A 26601-nucleotide genomic window follows, 5' to 3' on the forward strand; every position below is an offset into this window, starting at 1 on the left:
CAAAACGGAATTAACAACTACTTTTAGCGACCACTTCAAAGCCAATGCTTGCGTTGGACAGCTTTGACTATTCTACAATTACATGAAATGGGCGTGCAACGAATGTCTCCTTTGGCATTCAAGACAAAGTTGATGTAGCAAAGCTATTCACGTTGTACATGTTCCGACATGTTATTTAACTCTTTATAGATGCAACTAGATAGTATAGAAAATGGATAAATTCAAAACTGACGAAAAACAAATTAGTTACAAACGCCGCAAAGTAGTGAACAGCTATTAGGGTTGAGTGCGCTTTACATCTTAAGTAGTATGTCACTGCAATGACGAAAGACAAAGCGTATTGACGAAAGACCAAACCCACAGCTTGGATTTGTATCTGTGGCGGAGATGGTCGTTTTGCAGTTGGGGTTCACTCGAGCTCGTGTAAGCTCAGACTCACTATACGTAATGGGTCTCGTGCTCACTAAATGAACTTTGGGGTCATATTTTGCAAGGTAATAGTGCACATTTAAAGTGTTCATATTACAAACTGGGAGAGCGCAATGGCCTAATGTAACAGAGAAAAAGCGTCTTAAAGTTTTCGACTCGCCGCATATGTCGTACGTTGCGCAAATTTATTAATTAACGGGGTGGCACAATCAGTAGCATCTATGACTCACGTGCCAAGGGTCACTGGTTCGATTCTCGCTGGAGTCAACTTTTTTGTTTTTTGCTTCAACCAATAAAGTAGCCACTTGTAGCTACAAGTAAAATGTTAATTCACCATATGTTTATAATGAATTAAAACAACAAAAATATTCAAATCAGTTGTGAAATCTTTCAATGTTCCATGTAAACTAGCAACGCAGTGTAATCTATTTCGTAAATATATTGATATCACGAGTTATATTATGGTTACTACAGTCGTTGTGTAAAAATATGTTCTTGACGCTTCGTGTGTACATCTGTTGACAGTGTGTGTATTACAAGCACTGGCGCAAATGGCATGGGGGATGAGGGGACATGTACAATCCAATCTTGGAACTGAGGGATGTCCCCCTCCATAATCCGATTTAAAATATGTTTTTTGTGGAGAAATATGATTTGTGCCAGATTGCCACAAAAGAAAATGAGATGAAAATGATATTCCCCCAGAATAAGCCTCAAATTTGCCCGCCTCCCAATGTTGAAGACAACTCTGCTCCCCTGATCCTACACAGTATTGTTTTCAACTCCATAACTATTTTGAACAACCTTTTTAAAAAATATGGGAACGGTCTTACCCTCTTCCTCCTAATATTGGAGACAATTTTCGCCGCTGATTACAACGGGGAAAAAGGGGGAATCCACTTTGGTTATAGTAAAATCCAGTATTACTAAAGGGGATTTCCTTCTCATCCCCCTTGTAATACTCACACTGTCAACAGTGTAAACACGAAGCGTCAAGAACAGTTTTACACGACTGTGGTAACCATAATATAACTCGTGATATCAATATATTTACGAAATAGGTTACATTTTGTTGCTAGTTAACATGAAACATTGAAAAATTTTACGACTGATTTGAATATTTCTATTGTTTTAATTCATTATAAACATATGATTAATTAACATTTTTACTTGTAGCTACAAGTGACTTAGCGAGAATCGAACCCATGACCCTTGGCACGTGAGTCACAGATGCTACTGATTCTACCACGCCGGCACTTGATCAATTTGCGCAATGTACGAGTCGAAAACTTTAAGATGCTTTTTTTCTGCTATATTAGGCCATTGCGCTCTCCCAGTTTGTAATATGAAAACTTGAAATGTGCACTATTACTTTGCAAAAAATGACCCCCAAGTTCATTTAGCAAACTCTGCTTTCTCCTTGTTAAATACGCCACTGGCTACAGCAAAAGGAAAAAATGTAGTAAAAAGCTCTATGTGGAGGAGGTTGGGCTATTTGGCGGAGAGATACACTTGTTTTACTATACGGACCCATAGATTGTAAAATGTATAGACAAATTTAAGCATGTCTTGAATTTGCCCATTTCATGTCGAGAAGAACAGAACCCAACCAATTCCTGCGGGCTTCTAACCCGTTCCTACTACTACTACTACTACTGCTGCTGCTGCTCCTATCCCTATTACTACTTATACTATAGATTCGTTGAGTTGATTTTGAGTTTAACGTCCCGTTTAGCAGCGAGGCTATATAAGACGTGGACCTACTGATTAACGTGGAATCTGAACCACAATGAGCTCCCGCCGGGAATCGAACCCGGGTCTCCCACGCCAAATACTATGGATTCGTATAGTAATAGAATACTGCACGCCAAATGTAATGTAATCTAACGTAACTTAATGTAATCCAACCAAATATAAAAGAATGCAGTACATTTTCGTACTTTTTTCGATTTTCAAATTGGTCTGGCGATATAACACTATGCCAGACTGACTGTTACGGATCTATACTTTATAATCAACATCTAAGATGTCACTATTAATTTCGTTTAAACAAGCTTCAACACTACAAACAAACCAAAAGTTATATTATTTAAAAATCCAACTGTCTTTTTCATTCTGAGAGCTTGGTTCTAGACAAATGAGCAAATTCGCATTAATATGTATTCAATAAGATATAATGTGTCTGACTACCTTATATCTTCCATATGTTGGATGCATACTTAAAATATTTCTTCTCTGATCGGGGCCCACGATATTGTGGGAAAGCTATATACATGCTTTAAGGCGTTTTGCTGTAATTTTGAATGCAATTACGATGTGGTGGACGCACCCCCAGAATAAGACTGTCGTAACTCAAAATAGATTTTTAATTGTTATCAATTTTTAACGTGTAATAATTGCAATGTGTATGTATTTAAGAAAGACTTTGTCTGCAATAATTATTACTATACATATTGAAATAACGTTACAATCTTCAAAAAGAGACGAGATAATGAAGTTCCTTTAGATATAACAAATTTCTTTGGCTTACTTGTAAAATTGACATTTCAGAGTTACGACAGTTTTATTCTGGGGGTATAAATTAAATGAAGAGAACCCATGATAGAATCCGTGGTTTTGAGTACAAAAAAAGGAGTTAAGTTCCAAAGTTGGTCGTCCGTTTTTTAGCAATTTCCGTTTTTACCTAATACGGTAAATTTAGCGGGAAGAAATAAATAATTTGCTTGTTTGTGTGCTTAATAATGTATAAGGAGAGCAAGAGTTATGTTTATTTTCTTATATAAACGGTTCTAAACATGGAACTATTTGGCAAGCGGAGGGAACTACTTGGCGCAAGGTTACTTCATAATAGGATTATGGGAATGTAATGAGCATTGGTTTTGTAAACATGGCTGGTGATAATGAGGAAAATCTAAAAGTAAGTAAAAGTCGTGGCTTAATAAATCTAAAAATAAATTTGTAAAAAGTATGGTTAGCAAGTAACTGTAAAGAAACGTGGAGAAAATTACACTTTTCAATGTAACGGTAAGTAACATGGCGGCAAGGTTCTGAAACAGGTCTCCCTTCCCATTTAGCTATAATAAAGACAGAAAACAACGTGCCCTGCGGGGCTCTAACTCACCTTTACTCGCTCGGCAATACTATGTTAATTAAATATTAAACTTTCGTACAGAAAGGAACCAACAATTACACTTTTTGCCATAAATTAAGCCGATAACCAACTTCGGAATAAGTGCCAAAAAAGTATAACTTGATGTACTCACTAATCCCATTTTATCAACCTATGTATCAAATTGGGCAAGACTATAGTTTAACCAATTCATTCACAAGAATCTGTTCATAATCCAGAGGTGGAAAATATTGTAATTATAATGTCGTACAAATATCTTTTCTTGTGATTCTATATCATAATTATGTTATCTACACTCATTAAAACTAAATAATATTTTTTTATGTTAAAAACTATTCTTTATGATTTAACTATAGTATACTTCGGTTTGTAATAATTTTTTCGGTTTAAGGGATAGGAGATTCATCATTGCAGAAACAATTTAGTATTACGTAACTTCCTAAGATTCAATTTCACACTATTGTGGCTTCTTGTCAATGTGCCCAAGCAAAGATATTTTATTTACTGTAAGCTTTCTAACAAAATCTCTACTCATTCTAAAGTGTCGATGTAATTATGTGTAGTCTTGTAAGTCAGCCCCTTTGAAGGAGAAATAGTGTGGTGGGGAATGGTCTATATACAGTGAAAGTTGATTTTACATGATGGTCTCTGAACCCACCAATTGCATCACGGGATTCAAACCCCGGAGCTCACGTTACATGTCAGTCCTGTTCTTCACAGCTTGGTGTTGACCAGGATGCAAAACAAAAGCTCAAACACATTCCGAGAGTATTTTCATCCTAACACTATGTTTTGTTCCTCGTAGATGGTTCAGTTAGTTTATTTGGTGTAGAATATATGTACAGTAAATTGCATAATTGTATATCAAACACTTTCTTCGCTTAATTAATTGGATTTGTTTAGGGCATTAAGTTGTGGGGGGAAGGGAAGGGGGTAACTGCCCGCCCAGGAAAGCTCCCTGCTGTTCGATGGGGGTCCACTTTAAGACAACATTTTCTTACTTCATAACGAACATAAATGAAGCATCAAACAGGTTCACTACATTACATAAATAAAACAACACACAAAAGGTAAATAAAACAAAAATGAGTCTTTGGGCCATCTCAGTAAAAATGTATACTATTAAGGGCTCTAGAAATACTATTTATTTGTATGGCTTTGAGATTTGTCAATATTGTTCCCTTAATTAATTTGTCATGTATGGAACGGACCTAGAGGCGCAAATAACGGCCCCGCAGACCTTGCAGTGCGGGAGGGCCCAAGCGATCTTAGATTTTTTCTGGGAGGGCAAGCATTAATATTTAGGGCCCCAAATAACTAAGTTACGGCGCTGGGTTTGTTTCACTTGCAAAATTTACACTATAGGCCTATGTAGAATATGCAATGTTTTTTTCTTTTTAAAAAAGGATGACAATACTTACCATGATTATGCGTTATTCTATGCATTCTGATTGGCTGCGAAGGCAACTGACAAAATTTAAACAAATTGAAGAAATTATCACGTGCTGCCATCTATTGAGTAAATTACGTTTTAAATATATACAATATACTCTTATAGTAGTCTTCATATTGCTTTAAATTGAAAAAAAATATTATGAAAACAAAAATTAAGAAATATCAAGAGAAATAATAATAATAATAATAATAATAATAATAATAATATAGAACAGAGTGTTTGTAATGTGAACTCTTAAGTACCAGGGCAAAAAGGGCACTATATAAATATTATAATTAATCGAAATTTAACGTATACCTAATTGTTGGTGCGACTGACTGATACAAATAAGCGCTTTTATTTACCTGGGAATGCGATCATAACTATCCCAGCTATTGAGACAGTTATATGAGCTGTAACGGTTGGAAGAGGTCATGTCTTTAAAAACAAAATATGTCAACACAGCTTCTTTCTGAATTAACACAAATGAAGAAGAAAAATAAAACACTGATTGACTTGAGTCGTATTTGGTTCCATAATGACAGTAGAAGAAACAAAGCCGATAATATTTAAAGAACAAGAAAAAAAAGGATTCCCGAGGCTTTGTTAGCACAAACTTTCTAAAACACACTATTTAAAAGTCATTGTCTTTTAATTATGTTATTGTTTCGTATAAAAGAAACAAAAAGAAAAAAGTGAACTATAGATAAACTAGACACAAGGAGCACTCGCGTACACAACAGGTGCAGTGAAGTTCGAAGTACTGGTTTCAACCTGAAACAGTTGTAAACGAATGCTCTTGCACAGATCCACGTGATACGTCCAAATGGTCACAGCAGAACTGAAGGTGGAACAGAAACGGGGCAAGCGCCGTTTGCCTCCCTTTCTCTCTCGCTCAGTCACTCACTCGAGCTTCGTTGTTCGAGGCTTCTCTTTCGAGGAACACAAAGGCATTTATAGGTTGTTCTGTTTTGCTTGTATATGTGTGTGTGTATCAAAGAGAGAGACAGGGGTGATAGAGCAAATAAAAATCCATTTGAATATAGCGCTTTAGAATATTGTGAAGAATTCCGTCACTGTAGAGTAGTGTTTGCCCTGAGACGAGAAATGTCTGGTCTCGCAAACGAGACGAAAGTCGAGATGATACTATAAACTTCTTGAAAATGAAATGAAATATTTGTTTTACGTCCCATGATTATGCTGGCTATGCTAAAGGAAACGGTGATGATGAGAAATGAATTAAATGGTGGAATGAAGAAAGTGGGGAAACGGGAGAACCCCAAACAAAACCCACGCACACGGTGTTTGCCCATCACAAAGCTCACTTGGTGCGAGCTGGGATCGAACCGAGGACCCGATGCACCAGAGGTGAACGCTCTACCACTGAGCTACGGCGGCCCCTATAAACTTTTGGAGTCTCGTGTGCAACACTAGTTTACGTAAGTTTTAGATATTACTATTTCGTATTACATAATTCATAGTAGGGCCACGGTGGCTCAGTGGTAGAGCATTCACTTCTGGTGCTTGGGGTCATTGGTTCGATCCCAGCTCGCGCCAAGTGAGCTTTGTGGTGGACAAACACCGTGTGCGTGGGTTTCCTCGGGATTCTCCAGTTTCGTCCCTCTTTCTTCATTCTAAAATATTATTCATTTCTCATCATAACCGTCTCTTTTAGCCTAGCCGACATAACCATGAGGCGTAAAACTTAAAGATTTCATTTTTTCTTAATTCATAGTACAGCACTTATAATTTAATTAAGTGACTTTATGAATACAATTAAGATAATTTATCAACATTTAAAGGCACGCAAATGATTACACACTATTCTCCAATTATAAATATAGTTTGAATGTTGTATCACTCCCCTCGTGAAGTACATGTGACACGGAAGCATTCCGATAACTTCTAGATGAAATTAAAAAAAAAAAAAAATAAGGTTATACATTTTGTGCATACATTTACAAAACGAATCGAGAAAAAAAAAATCGAAACGAGAAAACAAAGGAGTTTTCTAGAATCAAGACAAGACTAGACTTCCAAAAAAATTTACGAGACCGAGACGATTAGGAATTATGATTAGAAATTAGATTTCTGGGTTTTCGGTATCTACGACTATGTTAGCCCGTCATGTATGAGGAAAGACGTCCCTCGGCACTCTATACGAGGAAAGGGAAGGAAGAAAGCGGCCGAAGACCTGTATGTAAAGTACCATCATGACATTTGCCTGACGTGAATGACGAAAACCCAGAAAAACCTCACCCAGGATGGCTGGCTTGAAAAACCCGATTTTGATTGAGTGTCCCCACCGGGAATCGAACCCTGGACCGTTCACACAATTTATATCGAGAAGACAAAGTCTTATTTGTCGTCTCATGGGCCATACTAGTGCGAAAATATAGATATTAGTTCATTTGTAACGATTATTGCAATTGTTATAACTAAAGAAAAACTGTAGAGGACGAGATACTAGTTTAAAGATTTGTATCTTGTTACTACTATTACACGATTTTCTATCTTATGCATAAGTATGGGAAGCGTTATAGGACGGCAGTGTCCGTTCATCATCGACAAGTATGGGCAAAAGCAGTAAGAGATAGCGAGATGCTTTTTTTTTTTTTTTTTTTTAATTGATTCAGCGTCTCAAGAATAGGTTTCATCTATAATGTTGTCTCTAATAACGCCAGAAAATGGTAGAAATTTACCACTTATTTAACTTTCAGCATTGATCTTCATAGAGTAAAAACGGTTTCAACATTGGTTTTTACATATTTAGCGTCCCAAGCATACGTTCCATCTTGACCTTTGACATTCTACTCAAAAAGAAAATCATAACCAGAATGACAGCAATAGATAGAGAGAAACACCGTTTTGGTATGGATTCTATACCGCAAAAATGGGTTACATTTCTTGCTTTATTATTGTATTGTAATCGGAAATGGTAAACAGCTACCATTTTGGGCTCCGAATATTGATTATCAAAGAGCAAGATAATTCCAACCTGTGGGGATCGTGAATAGGGAACAAGAAGACGCAAACTACTTACAGAAATAAACAGTGACATTTTACTTTCAGGACTATTTCTGCCTCATTGGCTGCATATGGGTCTACGATATACTACGGGGCAGTTTAATTGATATTTGGTGTGAATCCATGCGTTCTCATTGGCGGGTTCTAGAGTGCAGATTGCGTCTATGCGAGGGGGAGACAAAATTTAATTGAATTTCGTACCATCAAACATCATCATGTACGTATTTTAGATATATTATTACGGGTTATTAAATAATATGTTTCTACGACTACCGATCACTTATATTGATAACCACACATAAATAACTTAGATCCATCGAAAAATATGCAATGTATAATTAAAATTTTTCTATTAATCACTGGCAAGTCATTCAGCAAATCAAGAATAATCTTTCATATACCATGATACTAAAGATAAACATTTTTCTATTTATCACTGGCAAGTCATTCAGCAAATCAAGAATAATCTTTCATATACCATGATACTAAAGATAAAATTTTTCTATTTATCACTGGCAAGTCATTCAGCAAATCAAGAATAATCTTTCATATACCATGATACTAAAGATAAACATTTTTCTATTTATCACTGGCAAGTCATTCAGCAAATCAAGAATAATCTTTCATATACCATGATACTAAAGATAAAATTTTTCTATTTATCACTGGCAAGTCATTCAGCAAATCAAGAATAATCTTTCATATACCATTATACTAAAGACAAACATTTTTATTTTCATTTAAGAGTTATTCGCCTTTTACCGTCCATCTACTGTTGTCCCTCCTCCTAATTTTTTTTACACCATATAATGTATCACGTTCCTCAGTATACTATTTATTCTTCAACAATATTCTAATCAATTTGTTTCCCCCCTTTTCAAATTACCTTTAATAGAGTGGAATACGCAGAATTTCGTCGACCGGGGGGGGGGTATCACCCAATTTCTCTCTCTTCTGGACAAACGTGATGTTTTGTAAATATCTTAATATAGTTCTTTTTTCTTTAATATAGTTCGAGAATCTTTTGTCGAAGAATTTGAAGCTTAAAATATATAAAACGATAACCATGTCTGTTTTTCTGTTTGGTTGCGAAACATGGTCTCTTATTGACGGAAGAACTCAAATTCAAAGTTTTTGAGAATATAATACTAAGACGAATATTCGGACCCAAGAGAAATAGTAATGAGGGAATGGCGGAAATTTCATAATGAGGAACTGCATAATTTATACCATTTACCAAACATTGTTAGGGTCGTCAAATTTAGGAGGCTCAATTAGGCAGGTCACGTAGCAAGAATAGAAGAAAGTAGGAACGCTTTCAAAGTTTTAACAGGAAATCTAATCGAAAAACGATCATTAGGATCGGAGAAATAGGAATACAAAGTAGAAACTGGGTCTAGTTGGCTAAGGACAGAAGTCAATGAAAAGAATTTGTGAGCGTCATTGAACCTTTGGATTACATAGACTAGTTATAGTTAGTTATAGTTAGTTATAGTTAGTTATATATATCATGCTAAAGGAAGGTTTAAGTCCCGAAGCCTCCTTACGTATGCCACTACTACTATTATTCTTTCCCCCGCACGGTTTCCAACATTACCTCATTGAGTTTTCTTTTCCAGTTAATTATCTTCATTCTTCTCCGTATCCATATTATGAGAGCCTCCAGCCATTCTTCATAACCTGGACACGCGGCAGGGCAACTGAGTGTCTCAACTACGACCTTCGTTGAATAAGAATATTAGTGTAAGTCAGAAGAAAACATCTTTGCTGTTAGTTTTTTTTTTTGTCCTTTGTTCGGTGACATCATTTAAGCAAGGCGACAAATCTCTTGTTGACAAAAGCCTAAAAATGATAATGTGTTTTCAAAACACGATCCGATTCATTCGAAGATTTGTTCCGTCTGTGTGATGACGCAGATCCTCTCTTCTAGTTGGATATATCATTTTCACAAGAATCAACATCAAAGTTGACAGAAGAGGTATTATAGAAAGACTTTTTACTTTGTTTACTTTTTAGTCTAGTCTATTTTTATTACTTACAGTGTTGGATTCAAATAAGAATGAAATGATGACAAGTAGGAAGGAAATAGTAAAGAAATAAAATATAAATGAGTGGTAGGATATTATGTGTTACAGAAATTTTTAGTCATGTTCAATGTCAAAATTAATTGAATGGAAAAGCTATAAATGAATATTAGTGCCAATTGTACTGTATGGATGTAAAAGTTACCACTAACTGTGCCCGTTATATTGTATGGATGTAAAAGTTTGTTGCTAACTCTGCTTGTCGCATTATATGAATGTGAAATTTGATCACTAATTAGGTTAGTTGTATTGCCATCACTAACCTCAATGTGGCTTGCGTTTACTACTGTCTTATGTTTACATTCCACGATTATGCCCTGTAGGCTAAAAAAGACGTGTGGACAATGAAAATGAATAATTACTAAAGAATTAGTTGCATAAAAATGTGAGAGGAAACTTTGAATCCCGAGGAAAAGAAACACCCACGAATACAATGCTGTCCACCACACACTCAGCCTGAGATAGTTGAGTTGATTTTTATTTTAACGTCCAGTTCAGCTGCGAGGCTATATGAGATGTGGACCTACTGATTCCCGGCGGGAGCTCATTTAGTTCGAACTCCACATTAATCGAACCCGGGTCTCCCACGCTCAGCCTGAGATGGAAAGAGACTCGCTCGCACTAGAGATGACAGCTCCACTACTGAACCACCACACTCACTTGTGTTCGGGGATCGCTATCGTCAATAATGTTCGGGTTAACTTGGGCACGCACTCTCAATTAGAGAGTTTAAGCTAGCCTGAACGCGAGTTACACACTCATGAGAGCTGAACTTGCTAGTTTCGTGATCTCTAGTCCCGAATGAAACGTACTTTATCTTTTTTTTTAAAATATCATTTTGCTTATTTAATCGAGTTGGACACAAGTGTCCCATCGCGGCCAATGCACGTGACTTCTGCATGCAGAAAAATGAAATCTTTAAGTTTTACGCCCCACGGTTATGCTGGCTACGCTAAAGGAGACGATGATGATGAGAAATGAATGAAATAGTGGAATGAAGAAAGTGGGGTGAAACGGGAGAACCCTTAGAAAACCCACGCACGCGGTGTTTGTCCACCACAAAGCTCACTTGGCGCGAGCTGGGATCGAATCAAGGACCCCATGCATCAGAGGTGAACGCTCTACCACTGAGCCACCGTGGCTCACTGCTGGAAAAGGATGTAAAGCTGCTATCAACCAATTGAAATGGACATAACGAATTTCAAGTTGTCGAGCGGTTAACGGTTGATGTTTGTGGTTCTAGTTTTAATACTTTTGTAGTCACATTTAGTTCACCCTACACATTCAATTTAAGGTCTTGTATATCATGAATAGCCAGACACTTTTTTGTGATTTAACAAGATTTTCTTCAGCATGAACATATGAAACTAGGGTTACTTAACGATTAATGCCTAGAGTTTGAGGCTATCTCGTCTCAAAAAAAGTGTCACGATCAGTGACAGATCTAGTCCGGGACTGAGGAGCCTAGGAGCTCCAGTTGTTTGAGTGATAATAATAAATGAAGCTATTGTTTATATATATTTAAAAGTTTATAGTAAACTCATGATCGTGTCTGCGTTCTGGCTGGTCCCCCAGATCCTTTACCTTCTAGATCCGCCACTGGTCGTGATCTCGTCTCTGAAGGTGTATCTGTTTCTGTTGGAAGAGCTCAGTCTTATAATGAAAACTTTGTCTTGTTCAGTATTGTGGCAAAAAAGCTCGAAATCGAATATCCCTCCAAAAAGGTACAAAACTTGAAACAGGAAATTAAGATGTTTCACACACTGTACTGCAAATGACAGCGGATCAAATAGATTTTTCTTCAATTTTGCACGAACTGCAGAATAGCATAAAGCAAGAGACAGAAACGAAGCATGCTATATACCCTATTGGAAATTGCACTAAACTTCCTTTACCACAACATTAACTAAAGTAAATTCTCTGAATAATTGGTTTCTCGGAGTTTTGCTGCTGAAATAAACAACGTGATAATTAATCCAATAAACAAGCACGGTAACTTTGCCTTTAGAAGTAAATTAATTGCTTTGTGAATGAATAGATGTCTCTGAACAGCAATAACGAAGGATAAACTATTTAATTATATTATATATTATATATATATATATATAGTTTATTTCAAATAAGGTACTATTTGTAATTAGTTTCCTGGATGCGAGAAATGATGGATTTGATTTTAGCATATCTTCGTTATGCTTGTACAGGCAATTTGCTGACTTAAAACTTAATGACTTAATTGCAACTGAAAACCTGTCTTTTTTTATGCCAATTTAAAACTATTGTAACGACTTTATTTCAGCTTAAAAACTGTATTTAAAAAAACAATTATTTCAAAATAGAACAAAGGTTGTAATAACCAGCGCCCGTAGCAGGGAGCAAGGGTACACTTTCCCTTCCCTAGATTTTCGAAATAAATTTGTTTCTTCGAGACACATGCCAAAACTATTAGATTTGCTTACTCACCCACTATAGTATTTATTATATTTACCGTAGTTATTGAAGTTACGCAATGTACATCCGGGGCACACGCACGGGGGTCCACCAGATCCGACCCCCCTTCCTTCCGCAGCTTCCTATCTCAACATACATTATTTGTACAGTTTCTCAATAAAACTATACCTGTTTAACAGGAAAATGATTGATTTAACATGAAAATTTGATCTTACACTTCATCTATACTCTTTCCCTTATAAACAGGGGCTGCGGGTGGCTCAGAGGTAGAGCGTTCACCTCTGGTGCATGGAGTCCTTGGTTAGATCCCAGCTCGTGTTAAGTGAGCTTTATGGTGGACAAACACCGTGTGCGTTGGTTCATTCGGGGTTCTCCCACTTTCTTCATTCCACCACTTCATTAATTTCTCATTATCACCGTCTCCTTTAGCCTAGTTGGCATTAGTGTGGGACGTAAAACTTACATCTTTCATTTCTTTCTCTTATTAAAGCAATCTAATTTTATTTTTTTTCTCTGAAGATATAGGTGGAAGTAATTTAAAATTACTTATCGTCTTTCGGGCGCAGAATAATACCTATTCAATAATAGACGTGGTGGCTTGTAGTAGTGGATACCTCCTCCCCCCTCCAACGCTTGAACCCATTCCAATAAACATGTCTGGGTGTACACCTGATGTACACGAAGTATTAAGAACATCAAGGAATGTATATTCAAGAGTTCGCTTGTGTGTCGATCTTTTGCGACCCCCCCCCCCAGAAAAAAGAATCTGTAGCTATTTCTGGTTGTAACCATATTTAGATATAAGCAATTGCCATTTTGTTCATTTGTAAAGTATAGGTGAGATTTAATTTCAACTTAATATTGTTCCAATTTTATTATATCATAAGTTTGAATTTTAGCGTCCCATTCAACAGTGAGATTATATATGGGAAGTGGACCTACAACTTAATGTAGGAACCAAACCATATGAGTTCCGGCCGGAGAATCGAACCTGGGTCTCCCATGCCAAAGGTTAGCGTACGATAACCGCTTAGTCATGAGAGAGATCAATTTAATTATTTCAAAATGAATAGTGATTTTGGTGAAGATTATCACTCGTTGCAGTTTATTATTGGGACAAGAGCTGCAATTATATTTAGATTTGAACACTAATATTTGTCTAACCACATGTTGGTTGGTGGGAAAACTAAAGAAAAAAGAAAGAAAAAATAAAAGAAAAGAAAAAAAGAAAAAATGAAATGAAATCTTTGAGTTTTACGTCCCACGATTATGCCGGTTAGGCTAAAGGAGACGGTGATGATGAGTAATAAATGAAATGGTGGAATGATGAAAGTGGGGGGGGGAGACGGGAGAGCCCCGAGAAAACCCACGAACATGGGCCACACGGTGTTTGCCCACCACAAAGTTCACTTGGCGGGAGCTGGGATCGAACCCGGGACCCCAAGCACTAGAGGTGAACGCTCTACCACTGAGCCACCGCGGCCCCGAAAAAGGAAAAATGTAAGTAAGTAAGTAAAATGTAAACAACTTGAAGTTTTATTAAGTACTATTTTAAATCTACAGTGTACAGTCGGACCCTCATTGCAGCATCATTTTAGATTTTGCCTGTATAGTAAAACCTCTGATGTAAGTAGATTTAAATATTTTTCATTGATATATATTACTACCCTGTTGATTAAAATGTACCTAAATCAAATTTAGGGGCAATTGCCCCTCCGGGAACCTCAAATGACGCCCCTGGGCCAACAGCTCAGGTGTAACAACTAGTAAATAATAATAATAATAAATATACAAAAATACACTAACTACATAAAATATTTCTTACTGTATTCACTGTGATACATAGTATAAGAATATGGATACATACCTGTTGTAGTAGCTTCTACGTGTATCGCCAGACATTCTTAAAACTAACCACTATTATTGCTTGTTTTTCTTCTTGTTATAAACTAGTTCAATTTTATCAGTACAACCGGATACAAACTACATTCATCAGAAGACTTATATAAAGCACAATCCTAAGAACATCTGTTCAGACTTCCGCTGTGACGTAAGATTTCCTTTTTAATATTTCTAAATTGATATGTTCAATGGAAGTTTCACAGGAAGTCTACAAAAATTGATCTTTTTTATTTGTAATAGTCAAACGAATATAATTGATGCTTTTAGGTAGATTATATTTACCGACTGACATTGCAAACAATGTCAAAAGGAGATAGAAAGACACAAATTCAATTTAAAAATGTAGGAATAATAATAATAATAAAAAAGAATTCAATTAAGCTGAACGCCATCACGGACATACTCTTAGCTCTATACTGTGTGGTCAGTACATTCACTCCCATCCCCAGTTCTTATACTTTCTATTAGATCAAAAATATCTTTGTGGTTTACGTCTCATGACAATGTCTTGTAGGCTAAAGAAGATGGAGTTGAGTTGATTTTAATTTTGGAAATGAGAAGCTAATTTTGTAACGAATCATGACAAGGTGAGCCTATGAGGCTCATCTGTATTTTCATTTACTATAGACATTGATACCTACAGGTAAATGTTTCTATTTTATTATACTCATATAGCCTCGCTGCTGAAAGGGACGTTAAACTCTATTTTATTATAATTGTGCGAACATACTTGTTAATAACTCTATTCCTGATTACTCCTGTCATAACTAGTGTAACAGTACAAAATAATAGCGTATAAATTGTGTCTCTTTGACTAAATTTAATAAAAATTGTGGTCATGATCCTCAAAGGCTCACCTTGTCATTTCTAGGGTTAACGCTCCTTTCAGCAGCGAGGCTATACGAGACGAAACCTTCTGATTAACGTGGAATCCGAACCCCATGAGCTCCCGCCGGGAATCGATCTCGGGTCTCCCACGCCAAAGGTGCATATGCTAACCGCTGAGCCAAGGATGAGGTCTAAAAAATGGAGGTTAATGAAACTGTGTGATACACGTAGTGATAATAAAGTTTCCGGGCTGAATATTTTGCTATCAGAAGCAGCTCAAGATAGGAAAGGGTGCGAAGGGACATGTCTGTCGCGCGACTGCAGCAAATATCAGCACACTTCAGCCAGTAATCGAGTCAGCAATGCTTAACATTGTTACACGCAGCGTAGTAACTCGATCGCATTTTCAGCATGGACCAGAAAAATACAATCAAATAGTGTATGCAAAAATCAGCAACGGAAACCTATGGTTTTGCTACAGAATAATTACAGACACAAACTACTATTGAAAACAAGCAGATTTTAAGTAGCAAAAATGCTTTCGTGAGAGTGAGCCTTCGGAAGACGGAAAGAGGAGAGGGAAGATTTTTTTTTTAAAAAAAATTAATGAGATGCACAAGATATCACTCAATATGAATTTATTGCAGAAAACTGGGCCATCAATGATAGGTTCTAGCTATAGAAAGATCATGAAGTGACTTCCCCACTGAATGACTCGTATCAGGGCATAATGTAATCAGTTCCAGTATCAGAATCTTCTTCAAAAATCATTATATGGCTTTTTCTGTCCAAACATAGATCAATACCATTAACTACCCACCTTATTATCCAGATTTGGCTTCAGTAGACTATTTAGTTTTCAAGAAATTGGAACATCATCTCAAGGGCGAGAAGGAAATGAATGACATCCGAAAAAGATTACTTCTTCACTAGCTTTCGGTCGTAGTACCAATGAATAAAGTTGTGCGTTAAGAGAGGAAATGACTATATAGTAAGTGAAAAGGGATATAATATTCCTGCAGGAAATATTTGTTAGTTTATGAATTCAGTCCGGGAACTTTATTACCCACATTATGTATATGAAAGAATTGGTAGAATGCAAATATTATCTTTAAATGTTGAAAAATGATTTAGATTGTGTTCATACAATCAATTTATCAATTTATCGTTTTTATACTACGAATCATAGAAACACTAAAATATTTGTTTGGAGATCTAAAACTTGGGTGAACTAGTCTTGTCTATGAGACTTGTGAAAGTTTTCATCTGGCATCAAATTTAAAAAAAAAAAGTACTTCTCGTCTGGTGGGTGACACTGCCGAGATTCGAACCAGCGCTTCACACAACGAAGTCTTGTACGTTAACCATATGCCACGAAGCAGCTCATACGATAACTTGAGATACAAATAGTCCTCAGAACTAGATTACTACTGTAAATATATTACAATCAAATAAAATGTAAAAAACAATATATTACGTCCTATTTTTTATGGTAACATAAAGAATTCACTTTAAATATTCAGATAAAAAGCTCTAAACTTTTCAATCTTCTCTTTTGTTCCATTACACTAATATCCCATAAAAAGGATGAGGCAATGAACTGTGATATTTATGAGACATTAATGTATTATTCGAAGAACCATGACATTTATTGGCGGACACAATTGGTATTTAATGTGTAAGTGCTCAAATTCAATTTTATTTTTTTAAAAAAAGAATCGTATCATTTTGAACATACGATGCTACATAAAAAGCAAAAATAGAACATGAAGTGTAAATCACTAAATTATACAGCAATTTGTATTTACATTTTGCTAGTAAAGAACTCGAAATCGATTCTTATCATAACTTATACAGTAGAACTCCAATTATCCGTACTCCAGTTATTCGCATCGATAACAGAAAATATGAAAAAATATATACCGTATTTACTCGAACACAAGCGCTCCCTTTTCAAAATGTAAGATTAAAATTCTTAAAGGGCGCTTATAATTGTGAAGTGTAGTGCCATTGCTTAATTTTTGTGTATGGAAAAAAGGAAGAGAGCAATGACAATAAAAATGATTGGAATATTTTGACCATATAAAATCCCATTGTCAATTATACGTTTGCAGTTCATAACAATGCAAGAATACGTTCAAACATAGTACTTTTTTTAAAAAAAATGGATAGAAAAAACTACCGGTAACTCTATTTGAAAAGACACTTTCAACAAGCTACTATTTTGCAGTCAATGATGAGCTATTGGTTTAGTGGTTGCGTGAATTATTTTTAGTGAAGTTACATGGGGGTTCCTGTATCAAAATTATGAACACATTTTCAAAACAAACACTAATATTTAAGGGCTATTATATTCGAGGGGTGGTTACATTCGAGTAAATAAGGTATTCAAAGATAAACTTATTAAAACACAGATTCTATGTATCAGTTCGTAAAATCTCTACTTCCCCCTTCAAATCTCTACTTAAACCAAAGTTAACATTTACATATAGTTGGAATAGCCGAATATCTATTTTTAGCATGGGGACAATATTTTCATTTTGGACATAAAGAAGTGAATTTAGATTTAAACGAGAACGGAAGTATCACTATTCGTCTCAGCCACCCCGAAAACTACGCATTTGACACCAATACCGGTCATTTTCGATCATTTTTATATATCTTTCCCATCCCCCTCTCCCAAGTTGCGGAGCTGAATTTGGACTTAAACGCCATCTGAAATATCACCGTTCGTCTCAGCAACCCCGAAAACTATGGATTTGACACTAATATCAGTAATGGGGCTGCGGTGGCTCAGTGGTAGAGCGTTCGCCTCTGGTGCTAGGGTCCCGGGTTCGATCCCAGCCCGGATCTTCTTTTTGTTAGCATAAATCATTTATATAATTTATTTAAGCCAGTCTTATTCAATCTGGGGTACAGGGAGACTTCTTAGATTGTAAGTAAAATTAAGTTGGCTGGATGAGAGTTTAGTGTCCGTTTCAGCAACAAGGGTATATGAGATATGGACCTACAGCTTAACATGGGTTATGAACTACATAAACTCCCGTCGGGACTCGAACCAGGGTTTCCCGTGTAGAAAACGCGTACGGGAATGATATAGCCACGAGGGAGTTACACGCTACATGCTGCTTGGGCAGAAGGCATTTGGTCCAAACATCTCCGAGGCAAACGTTTCGTAGAACTTGTTGTGATCTAGAAAACAGTAAAAGGCGACGAGAACGCTGTCAGAATAGTTCTTCCTGGAGAGTATAAACAGTGTATTTGGGGTCATCCTGGATTCGTAAGTGTAGGCCTTCTGAGTATGAGTGACCTCTTTCCATGTTGTGAATATATTTTTCATATCTGTAGCATCCATCTCCTCTTGGCACCTTAGTCTCGTCTACTAGTACAGGGCGGTGTAGAGTACGTGGTTTGGGGGAGTGGCTCGGGGAATGGTATTTGTTTTGGTAGAGCGGAGATCTTGTTTTCTTCTCTCCATATTGGTAGATGGTCCTAACAGTGGCCAAAGTGTGGTGTGTGAAATTGTGTTTTGTGTGTAGTATAGACACTGTTTTTGTAGGTAAATAACATTCTCCTTGTCAAGGACTGCCATCAAAGCGTATCCACTAGAGGGACCAAAACGTCATCGTGGCAGCTCAAGGGGGTCGCTCGACAGGAGAATAATGCCTGTTGCGTGTATGCTGGCAAGCACGCACAAGTTTAACTCTGTATGATGCAGGAATTATCTCAGAAGACTGTTTTGGGTCAGTAGTATACTTGTCTTGACGTTAGTGCAAGAAGACTATCTCAAAAGTCCGTCCCATTGCACTTACTTAGCTGTTTCTTTTTCCACAACATTATCACACTACACTTTCTTAGCTATCTCTTTTTTCGCAAGACTATCCCATTGCACTTACTTAGCTATCTCTTTTTTTGTAAGACTCTTTCTCCCCACTTATTTACGAAGCTATCTCTATTTTCTCCATAATCTCGTATGCAGACGAGTGTAAAGCTTCTTTGCTGGCCTACCGCACCGAACGAACGAAGGGTTTTTATAGGGATGCGTTCGAGTCGAGTCGAGACAGAATTTTCCTGACAAAATTCGAGTCGAGACACAGCTCTTCCAATAGAAACATATATATTTTTCGAGTCGAGACATCACTTTTACAGCACATTTTCGAGTCGAGACAGCCTCAAATCTTGTCTCGTGCGCATCCCTAGGTTTTTATCATTTTTTCAGTTTCTTTTCCACCTTATCTTTGGAAATTTCTCATATAACACCAGGAGTCGAATAGACAACCCAATTTAACATTTTATTATTTCTCGTTCATTGTTTTTAGAGAAAGAATGACACTATTTTATTTTAGGCTGACCGCTCTGTCATTATAGATATTTCTGTTCTTATTGCGTTGACCGTGATTATTAGCATCTCTGAAAGAAAGATGCCTTTAGTCATTTCTTGTTTGCAGAAGTTCAAGTGCTTTGTACGAAGTAGCATTTCATTTATTGTGCTAATCAGCGTTGCCAGATTCACAGCTCGGAATTATTCCAAAACCTGATCGAAATTATGCTAGATTCGGTCAAATTATGCTAGATCCTCATAATTACTAATTCAGGAGTTTTGAAGGGAACAAAAAAAACGAAGTTGATATATGATAACGTAACTTAAAATACGGAGAGCGCAAGAATGCGTGTATAGAACTCAATACTTCACGCACTAAAGCTTTAACTTAACTGAACTAGTGCAGTAGTTGCCAGACTCAATGGCGTATATATCGTATAAATGAATGCAAAGTGTATGCATATTTTGAAAAACAAAATACCTCGCAGCATAAGCGGAGTTGGAAATTGTCTGCTGGGGGAGGGCAGATTTTTGGTCTGTCTAAGACCTTTTATTTCAGGAATAAAGATGATCATGAAGTCAGAAATATAGATGGTGAAGTTGTCAAAAAGTTAGGGGGAGAATGGCCCCCATAGCTCCGCCCATGCCTCGCAGTTAAAGGATTAGAAAACCCTGGGTGGAGCCACAAAATAATAATAATAATAATAATAATAATAATAATAATAATAATAATAATAATAATAATAATAATAATAATAATAATAATAATAATAATAATAATAATAATAAAAAGCCCAAAGCCGTTTCTAACTTACTTCGAAAAATAAGACTGCCTGTATGGCAGGCCTGTCCATGAATTGGCTCCCGGAGCCAAAGCGTGAGCGGGCACGAGCGAAGATAAGAACAGGTGAGCACAGGTGCTGCTAGCTTCGCTTCTTCCACTGCATCCGATAAGTGTTGCCAACCACACATGATGGCGAAAAACCTATGGCCAAGCCTGGCCAGAAATTCGCACGATGATAAGCATTGTGCAGACGCAAGCGTGAAATGTGCAGGTGTGCTCTCCCCCTCCCCATTTCGAAAGCAGTGACGCGAAAACACTGCAGGAAATAAAATTGGTACGTTTTTTGGTTGAGGAAGACGCATGATAGAGGTTACAGTTAGCGTTGAAGTAACTAACAAATGAACAAGAAAGAAAGAAAGAAAGAAACTAATATTAAACATGTCATCTTACAGACGCAAAAACGACTGCAAAAATCGGAAACAAATTGTTTCAGACCTTTTTAGCTTGCTTACACAATTCGTGACGTTGTATTACATTAGCACTCGGTCTGTAATTTGTCATTCGCTTCACGTTTGCTAAGTTGTAAACGCCTTTCGTTGCTAGATTGATAGGAGAACGATGGGAGGTTGAAAATAATAATAATAATAATAATAATAATAATAATAATAATAATAATAATAATAATAATAATAATAATAATAATAATAATAATAATAATAATAATACGCATTATTATTATTATTATTATTATTATTATTATTATTATTATTATTATTCGGACCAAAGAGGGATGAAAATGGGGATTGGAGGAAATTCATAACTAGGAATTGCATAGTTTATACCGCTCACCTAACATTATTAGGGTTATGAAGTGTAGAAGGCTCAGGTGGGCAGGCCATGTAGCCAGAATGGAAGAAATTAGAAACGCTTTCATAATTTTAACTGAAAACCCAATTGGAAGAAGACCACTAGGAAGACCTAGGCGTAGATGGGAAGACAATATTAAGATGGATCTTGCAGAAATAAGAGTACAGAGTAGAAACTGGATCCAGTTGGCTAAGGACATAAGTTAGTGGAAATATTTTGTAAACGCGGCATTGAACCTTCGGGTTCCATAGACCATAGAGTTAGTTAGTTATTATTACCTAAAAGAAATGTTCAAATGTTGTTAAGAGACAATTACACAGAAGAACCGAGTTTCGACCAAACACTAATTTGCCGGAAGGAAATTCCAGTGCAGTCCAGCCTACTTTAAGCGTTATCCGTGCAACCCACGTTTCATGTTCAAGACATTGGGAATAATTGTTCGTATCATTCAGTTGGAACGTTTCCTTTCGAATTTACGCTATTACAGTAGGCCTACGCTTTTACAGTAGGCCTACAACATTGTGACTTTCAAAATCAGTCAGTAACTATCGAAGAAAGACAAGCGTGTAGCTTCAGTCGTTGAAATGATTTAACATTCTTTTTCACTTTTAACAAGCCACCGGCAAGCAACCAGCCAGGGACAATACATTTTTCCTTATTAAAAACACTCCTTGTTAAAAAAAAAAAAAAAAAAACTAATTGCAGTCACTAACGGTCACACTTAAAACTGGAAAATCTCTTTGGCTCTCTTAATATTTTGTTTGATTCTTTGCGATCAAAGTAACTTTAAAAGTGGAGTAAGAAATACTATTCTTCCTATTGATAGTGTAATAGTGGCTTCTAATCTCCACAACCAACCCCTTGCTAAGCCTATTCGTACACACATACATGCATAAGCTAATTTTCTGGAGATATACTTAGATAATTACAAACAAGTGCTACAGTTTTTTTTCTTATCAACAGATTATCTCTTTTCCTAAAAAGCGAAACAACATAATATAACAAACCCACACTCGGATATAACAAACCCACATCCCTCTTTAACAAAAGGAAAGAAAAAAGAAGAAAAGGAACGTACATAGTTTATCATTTGATTGCTGTTACAAGTTTGTATTGTCTATAGTTAACGGTTACCACATTGTAAAAAAACACTTTACACTAAATGGCAATCAGTTACCATACATACTTTTTTTTTTTTTTTGGTAAGCTAGTGATTACCGTCAAGGTTGACAACACTTCCGCTCCTCTAAGGACAAAACCCGAAGATCCACGAAGCACGAACAATGGTATTTGCTCGTAGAATGCTCGTGAGCGTTCACGAGGAGAGTTTCCACTATCTGCTCGCCGTGGGCAGGGCTGCTGTATGGTCTACCGACTGTATGAATCAATGGAAGAGGATACATTTCTGCTGTTCTTTTTCTTCCCACGACCAACTTTTTTTTCATCTCCAGGTTTTACGGATTTTTGATAAACTTGCTGAAATTATGCTAGATATGGGCAAGATGCTAAACGCACGAAGCTAGATGCGTGCAAATTATGCCAGATCTAGCATCATTATGCTAGATCTGGCAACGCTGGTGCTAATCTGGCCATTCCGGTATTTCTTTCTTTCTTTCTTCTCATTAAAGCTCTAGATGGTTTTGTCTCCTGCAGGCGAACATGCTTCATATCTACTTGATAGATCACGTATTTATTTCGCAATCAATCTTCAACTTTTCCGAAGCTGTTAAAATCACATTAAACTGTGCTAATTGTTCAATGCATTTCAAACGCTTTTATTTTTGAGCAGCTCGTTAACGAAAAAAAAAGTATTTCATAATAATAGCATTTATATACTAAGAAACTGCAAACTTTCGGTGAACTCAAGTGAGCCTTTACAAAATTTATCTCCCTGCTTACTCCTCTTTAGATAATTTGGCTACAGACTTGTGAGTATTACTTATGGGTCTTCACTACAGCAAAATTTAAACTACCACTAAATTTAGAATTTTTCTGTAATATCTTCAAAACAAATAAAAAGCTTCGAAAAGCAGAAAGGTAGTGAACTAGACAATACGATTTTGCATGTGATGCCTTTACCACAATCTACCTATCTGCTTTTGGTATGCCGCTATTTACAGAACCCGCAAAAAATGCTAAATCTATCTACAGCTGCAAATCGAAAGCAGATAGATAAGTTGTGATAACGGTATCGCATGCAAAATCGTATTGTCTAGTTCACTACGTTTCTGCTTTTCGAATATTTTTGCTTATTTTGAAACTATTACAGAAAAACTCTTAAGATTAGCGGTTGTTGAATTTCTCTATAGTGAAGACCCTTAACAACAATGCACTACTTTGCGTTAGTTAATTGTGAATTTCAGCATACGATTGTAGGTATAGAATTATACAACATTTATTAGTGTCTTACGACAAAAAAGAAGTATAAACACGAGACACGGCCAATCCATAGATATCACTGAGTTGAACAAAAGGACGAGTCGTTACAGAATCTCATGCGTAGTTTTTGAGGATCGAGGAAATTTTTTTTTTTTTTTTTTTTTTTGTAAATCTGAAAAATTGACCCTGCACAGTTACCTATTAAAGTGAAACTCATTCTGAAGTGTACTTTCATCAACGTCTTTATAATGATGCTAGCAATATTACAGTACATAGTGTGTGTTGTTAAAGAGATGAAGCCCAAAATTATTATTGATTGATTGATTGATTAGGAGGAACTATGGGAACGTCAGCACCGAGGCTGTGTGTCCCCGTCACGAGCCCAAAATTATCATTAATGCTTAAACTTTAATTTCTGCTAGCCCCCATTGTTGGTCTAGTGGCTAGCACGTGTTGCTTTAATGTATGTGTTCTCGGGTCTGATTCTCGGTGGGGGAAAGAGCACTTTTTTTTTTTTAAATTTTACAAATCATTTACTTTAGTTAATCATCTGTCTTTTTCAGCCTAAAAAGGGCACAACCATGGAACGTTAAACTAAAAAGACAAAAAACTCATTACAAAAATAAATTTCTATTAAAATAAAATATTGCCTAAAGATGAAATGTATACACTGTATCGAGTTGAAGAAAATGCCAAGCTTGAGGGATAACCTCTCGCGCGTTGATTCGGAGAAAATGAAACGAAATTAAATCTGTCAGTATAGCGTCCCACGATTATGCCCTTTAGGCTAAGGGAGATGGATGATTAAGGCAAGTAAAAGGTGATGGAATAATTATTGGAATCAGAAAATGGGAGGAAACGGGAGTACTCCGAGAAAACCCACGGACACGATGTTGTCCACCGCAAACTTACTTGGCCGGTGTTGTATGTTAGAAAAAAGAGTCAAACAAATGTTATGAATGTACAAGTGTTGGTAACACTGATAAATTGGTAACTATGCTATCTAGTGACACAGTTTTCAACGTCATATTCCGTAGATACGGTTTACGTCAGAATTCAGGGAAAATTGAAACTGGTCGGACGTTTTGACCAAGTGTTATTAAAGTTATTATAACGGTGTATTATAATCATCCGTTGTTAACAACTTATTATTCTGATTTCGAGAAAGAACTTAATGTAAAACATCAAATTTTGGGTGAGTCTGTTCTATGATTTTGCTATTTTTGCCTTAATTATATCATTAGAATCTGTTATAGACCGTCATTCAATTAATTTGACAACTGTAACCTGAAGGTTAAATTGTATTACAATCAACTTGGATATTCCAGCCTTTGTCTTAAAATTTAAATATATATTTTGATATTAGGAATATTACATGTACCTAAAATTATTACTAGAATTTGTGATAATTATTAATTCCTGAAATTTCATGGATTATAGTTTGAGCTCATGGGGTAGTTGACTACTGGAACCATTATTTGATGTTACATTTTCTTGTAAGTTGTTGTATTGATTTCTTGTTCTATTCGAAAATAATAATTATCTAAATTTAAATTTAAGATACTTGTTATTCAACCTAATTAACAATTAGTATTTGGATACTCGTTAATATTTTTTGTAGGTGGAAGTTAGGAGCTGTAATTAAATAATGTATTATCGCTTATGCAGATTAATGGCGTTAATTAGAAGCTGAGTACTTATACCTGTTTATATACTCTATTTTTTTTATGCTGATTACTCTCTACAATAATATTGGGGGTGGCATATTGTGACCCTGACCAGTGACGATGCGATATAATGATTTCAATATTTTTCTTCTTTTTTTTTAAAAAACGCACGTTACACCGGGGATCGAACCAGGGTCTCCATGCATCAGAGGGCAACACTCTAGCACTGAGCCACCGTGGCCCCTTCGTCATGTTATGTTCCCAGGCTAAGGGAGATTGTCGTAATGAACGAAATGACAGAACGCAGAAAGTGAGAAAAGAATGGGAGAATCCTGACGAAATTCACACACACACACACACACACACACACACATACACACACACACATACACACACATACACACACACACACACACAAACACACACACACATGCACACACACACACACACACACACACACACACACACACAGTATTTACCCACCACAAAACCCACTTGACGCGAGCTGAGATGAAATCAGGGCCCTCTGCACAAAAGAGAAGAGATTGCTTGCAAGTTGCAATGCCTAGTTTACTGATATATAGTAAACACCCCAGTAAACAACAAAGTTCCTACTAGTATCTCTGGACAAACAACAATCTAGTTTTAATGGAAGCGCATTCCCATATATTCTCGAAGGTAGCTGAGTACGCAACCAAACAAATCATAAATGTTCAATTCTAAAAATGCATCATTTTGAATATGCATGAGAGTGTAAGTAAAGAAAAATATTTTTAAAAAAGAACTAGACAATTATATTTTAATTACTATTACTTCCACATCCTGTTAGAAACAGAAGTGTTATTGATTTTCATAAGCACAGTCGAGAAATCAATAATAATAATGTGTTGTGTTAATATATATATATATATATATATATATATATATATATATATGTGTGTGTGTGTGTGTGAAGAATGAGTTAGAACATATGAACACATAACATGAGAGAAAATAATCCAACTAAGTTAGTTATTTCTATTTGCATTCAATGAACCCACAATTATTTGCTCTTGGTCATGTGTTCTCTCAAGAGCATTAAACACATAAGGACAATCATACGTTTTGGGAGCTTTGTTTGTTTAATTCATGATTTCATATTGAAAAAAAAAAGAAAAAACAGGCATAAAGGAACTATTTGGATGAAAGAAGGAAAAAACGCTGGAAGGAATGATAACAACCCACTCTCTATCTCGAAATACGAAGATTGACAACATAAAGAACCCAATATCTAGATGGAGAGTTCAATTAGGATAATTTT

The 26601-nt window shown here is 36.2% G+C and overlaps 1 protein-coding gene across 5 annotated transcripts in view; it reads right to left on the reverse strand.

The window, feature by feature from the left end:
- The window catches only part of SLO2 (slowpoke 2), a 664715-nt gene that overhangs the window by 379749 nt on the left and 258365 nt on the right, over positions 1–26601 (reverse strand). The window contains exon 1 of one of the 5 annotated variants that reach the window (XM_081764840.1): positions 5360–5874. The exons of the other annotated variants lie outside the window; for them this stretch is intronic. Coding sequence (XP_081620966.1) covers positions 5360–5430 — 71 coding nt within the window. The 5' untranslated portion in view covers positions 5431–5874. Of the gene's footprint in view, positions 1–5359; positions 5875–26601 lie in introns of those variants that run through there. 5 annotated transcript variants of the gene reach the window in all.

This window comes from Thermobia domestica, chromosome 7 (genome assembly GCF_964235325.1).
Source record: "Thermobia domestica chromosome 7, izTheDome1.hap1.1, whole genome shotgun sequence".
Taxonomy (NCBI): domain Eukaryota; kingdom Metazoa; phylum Arthropoda; class Insecta; order Zygentoma; family Lepismatidae; genus Thermobia; species Thermobia domestica.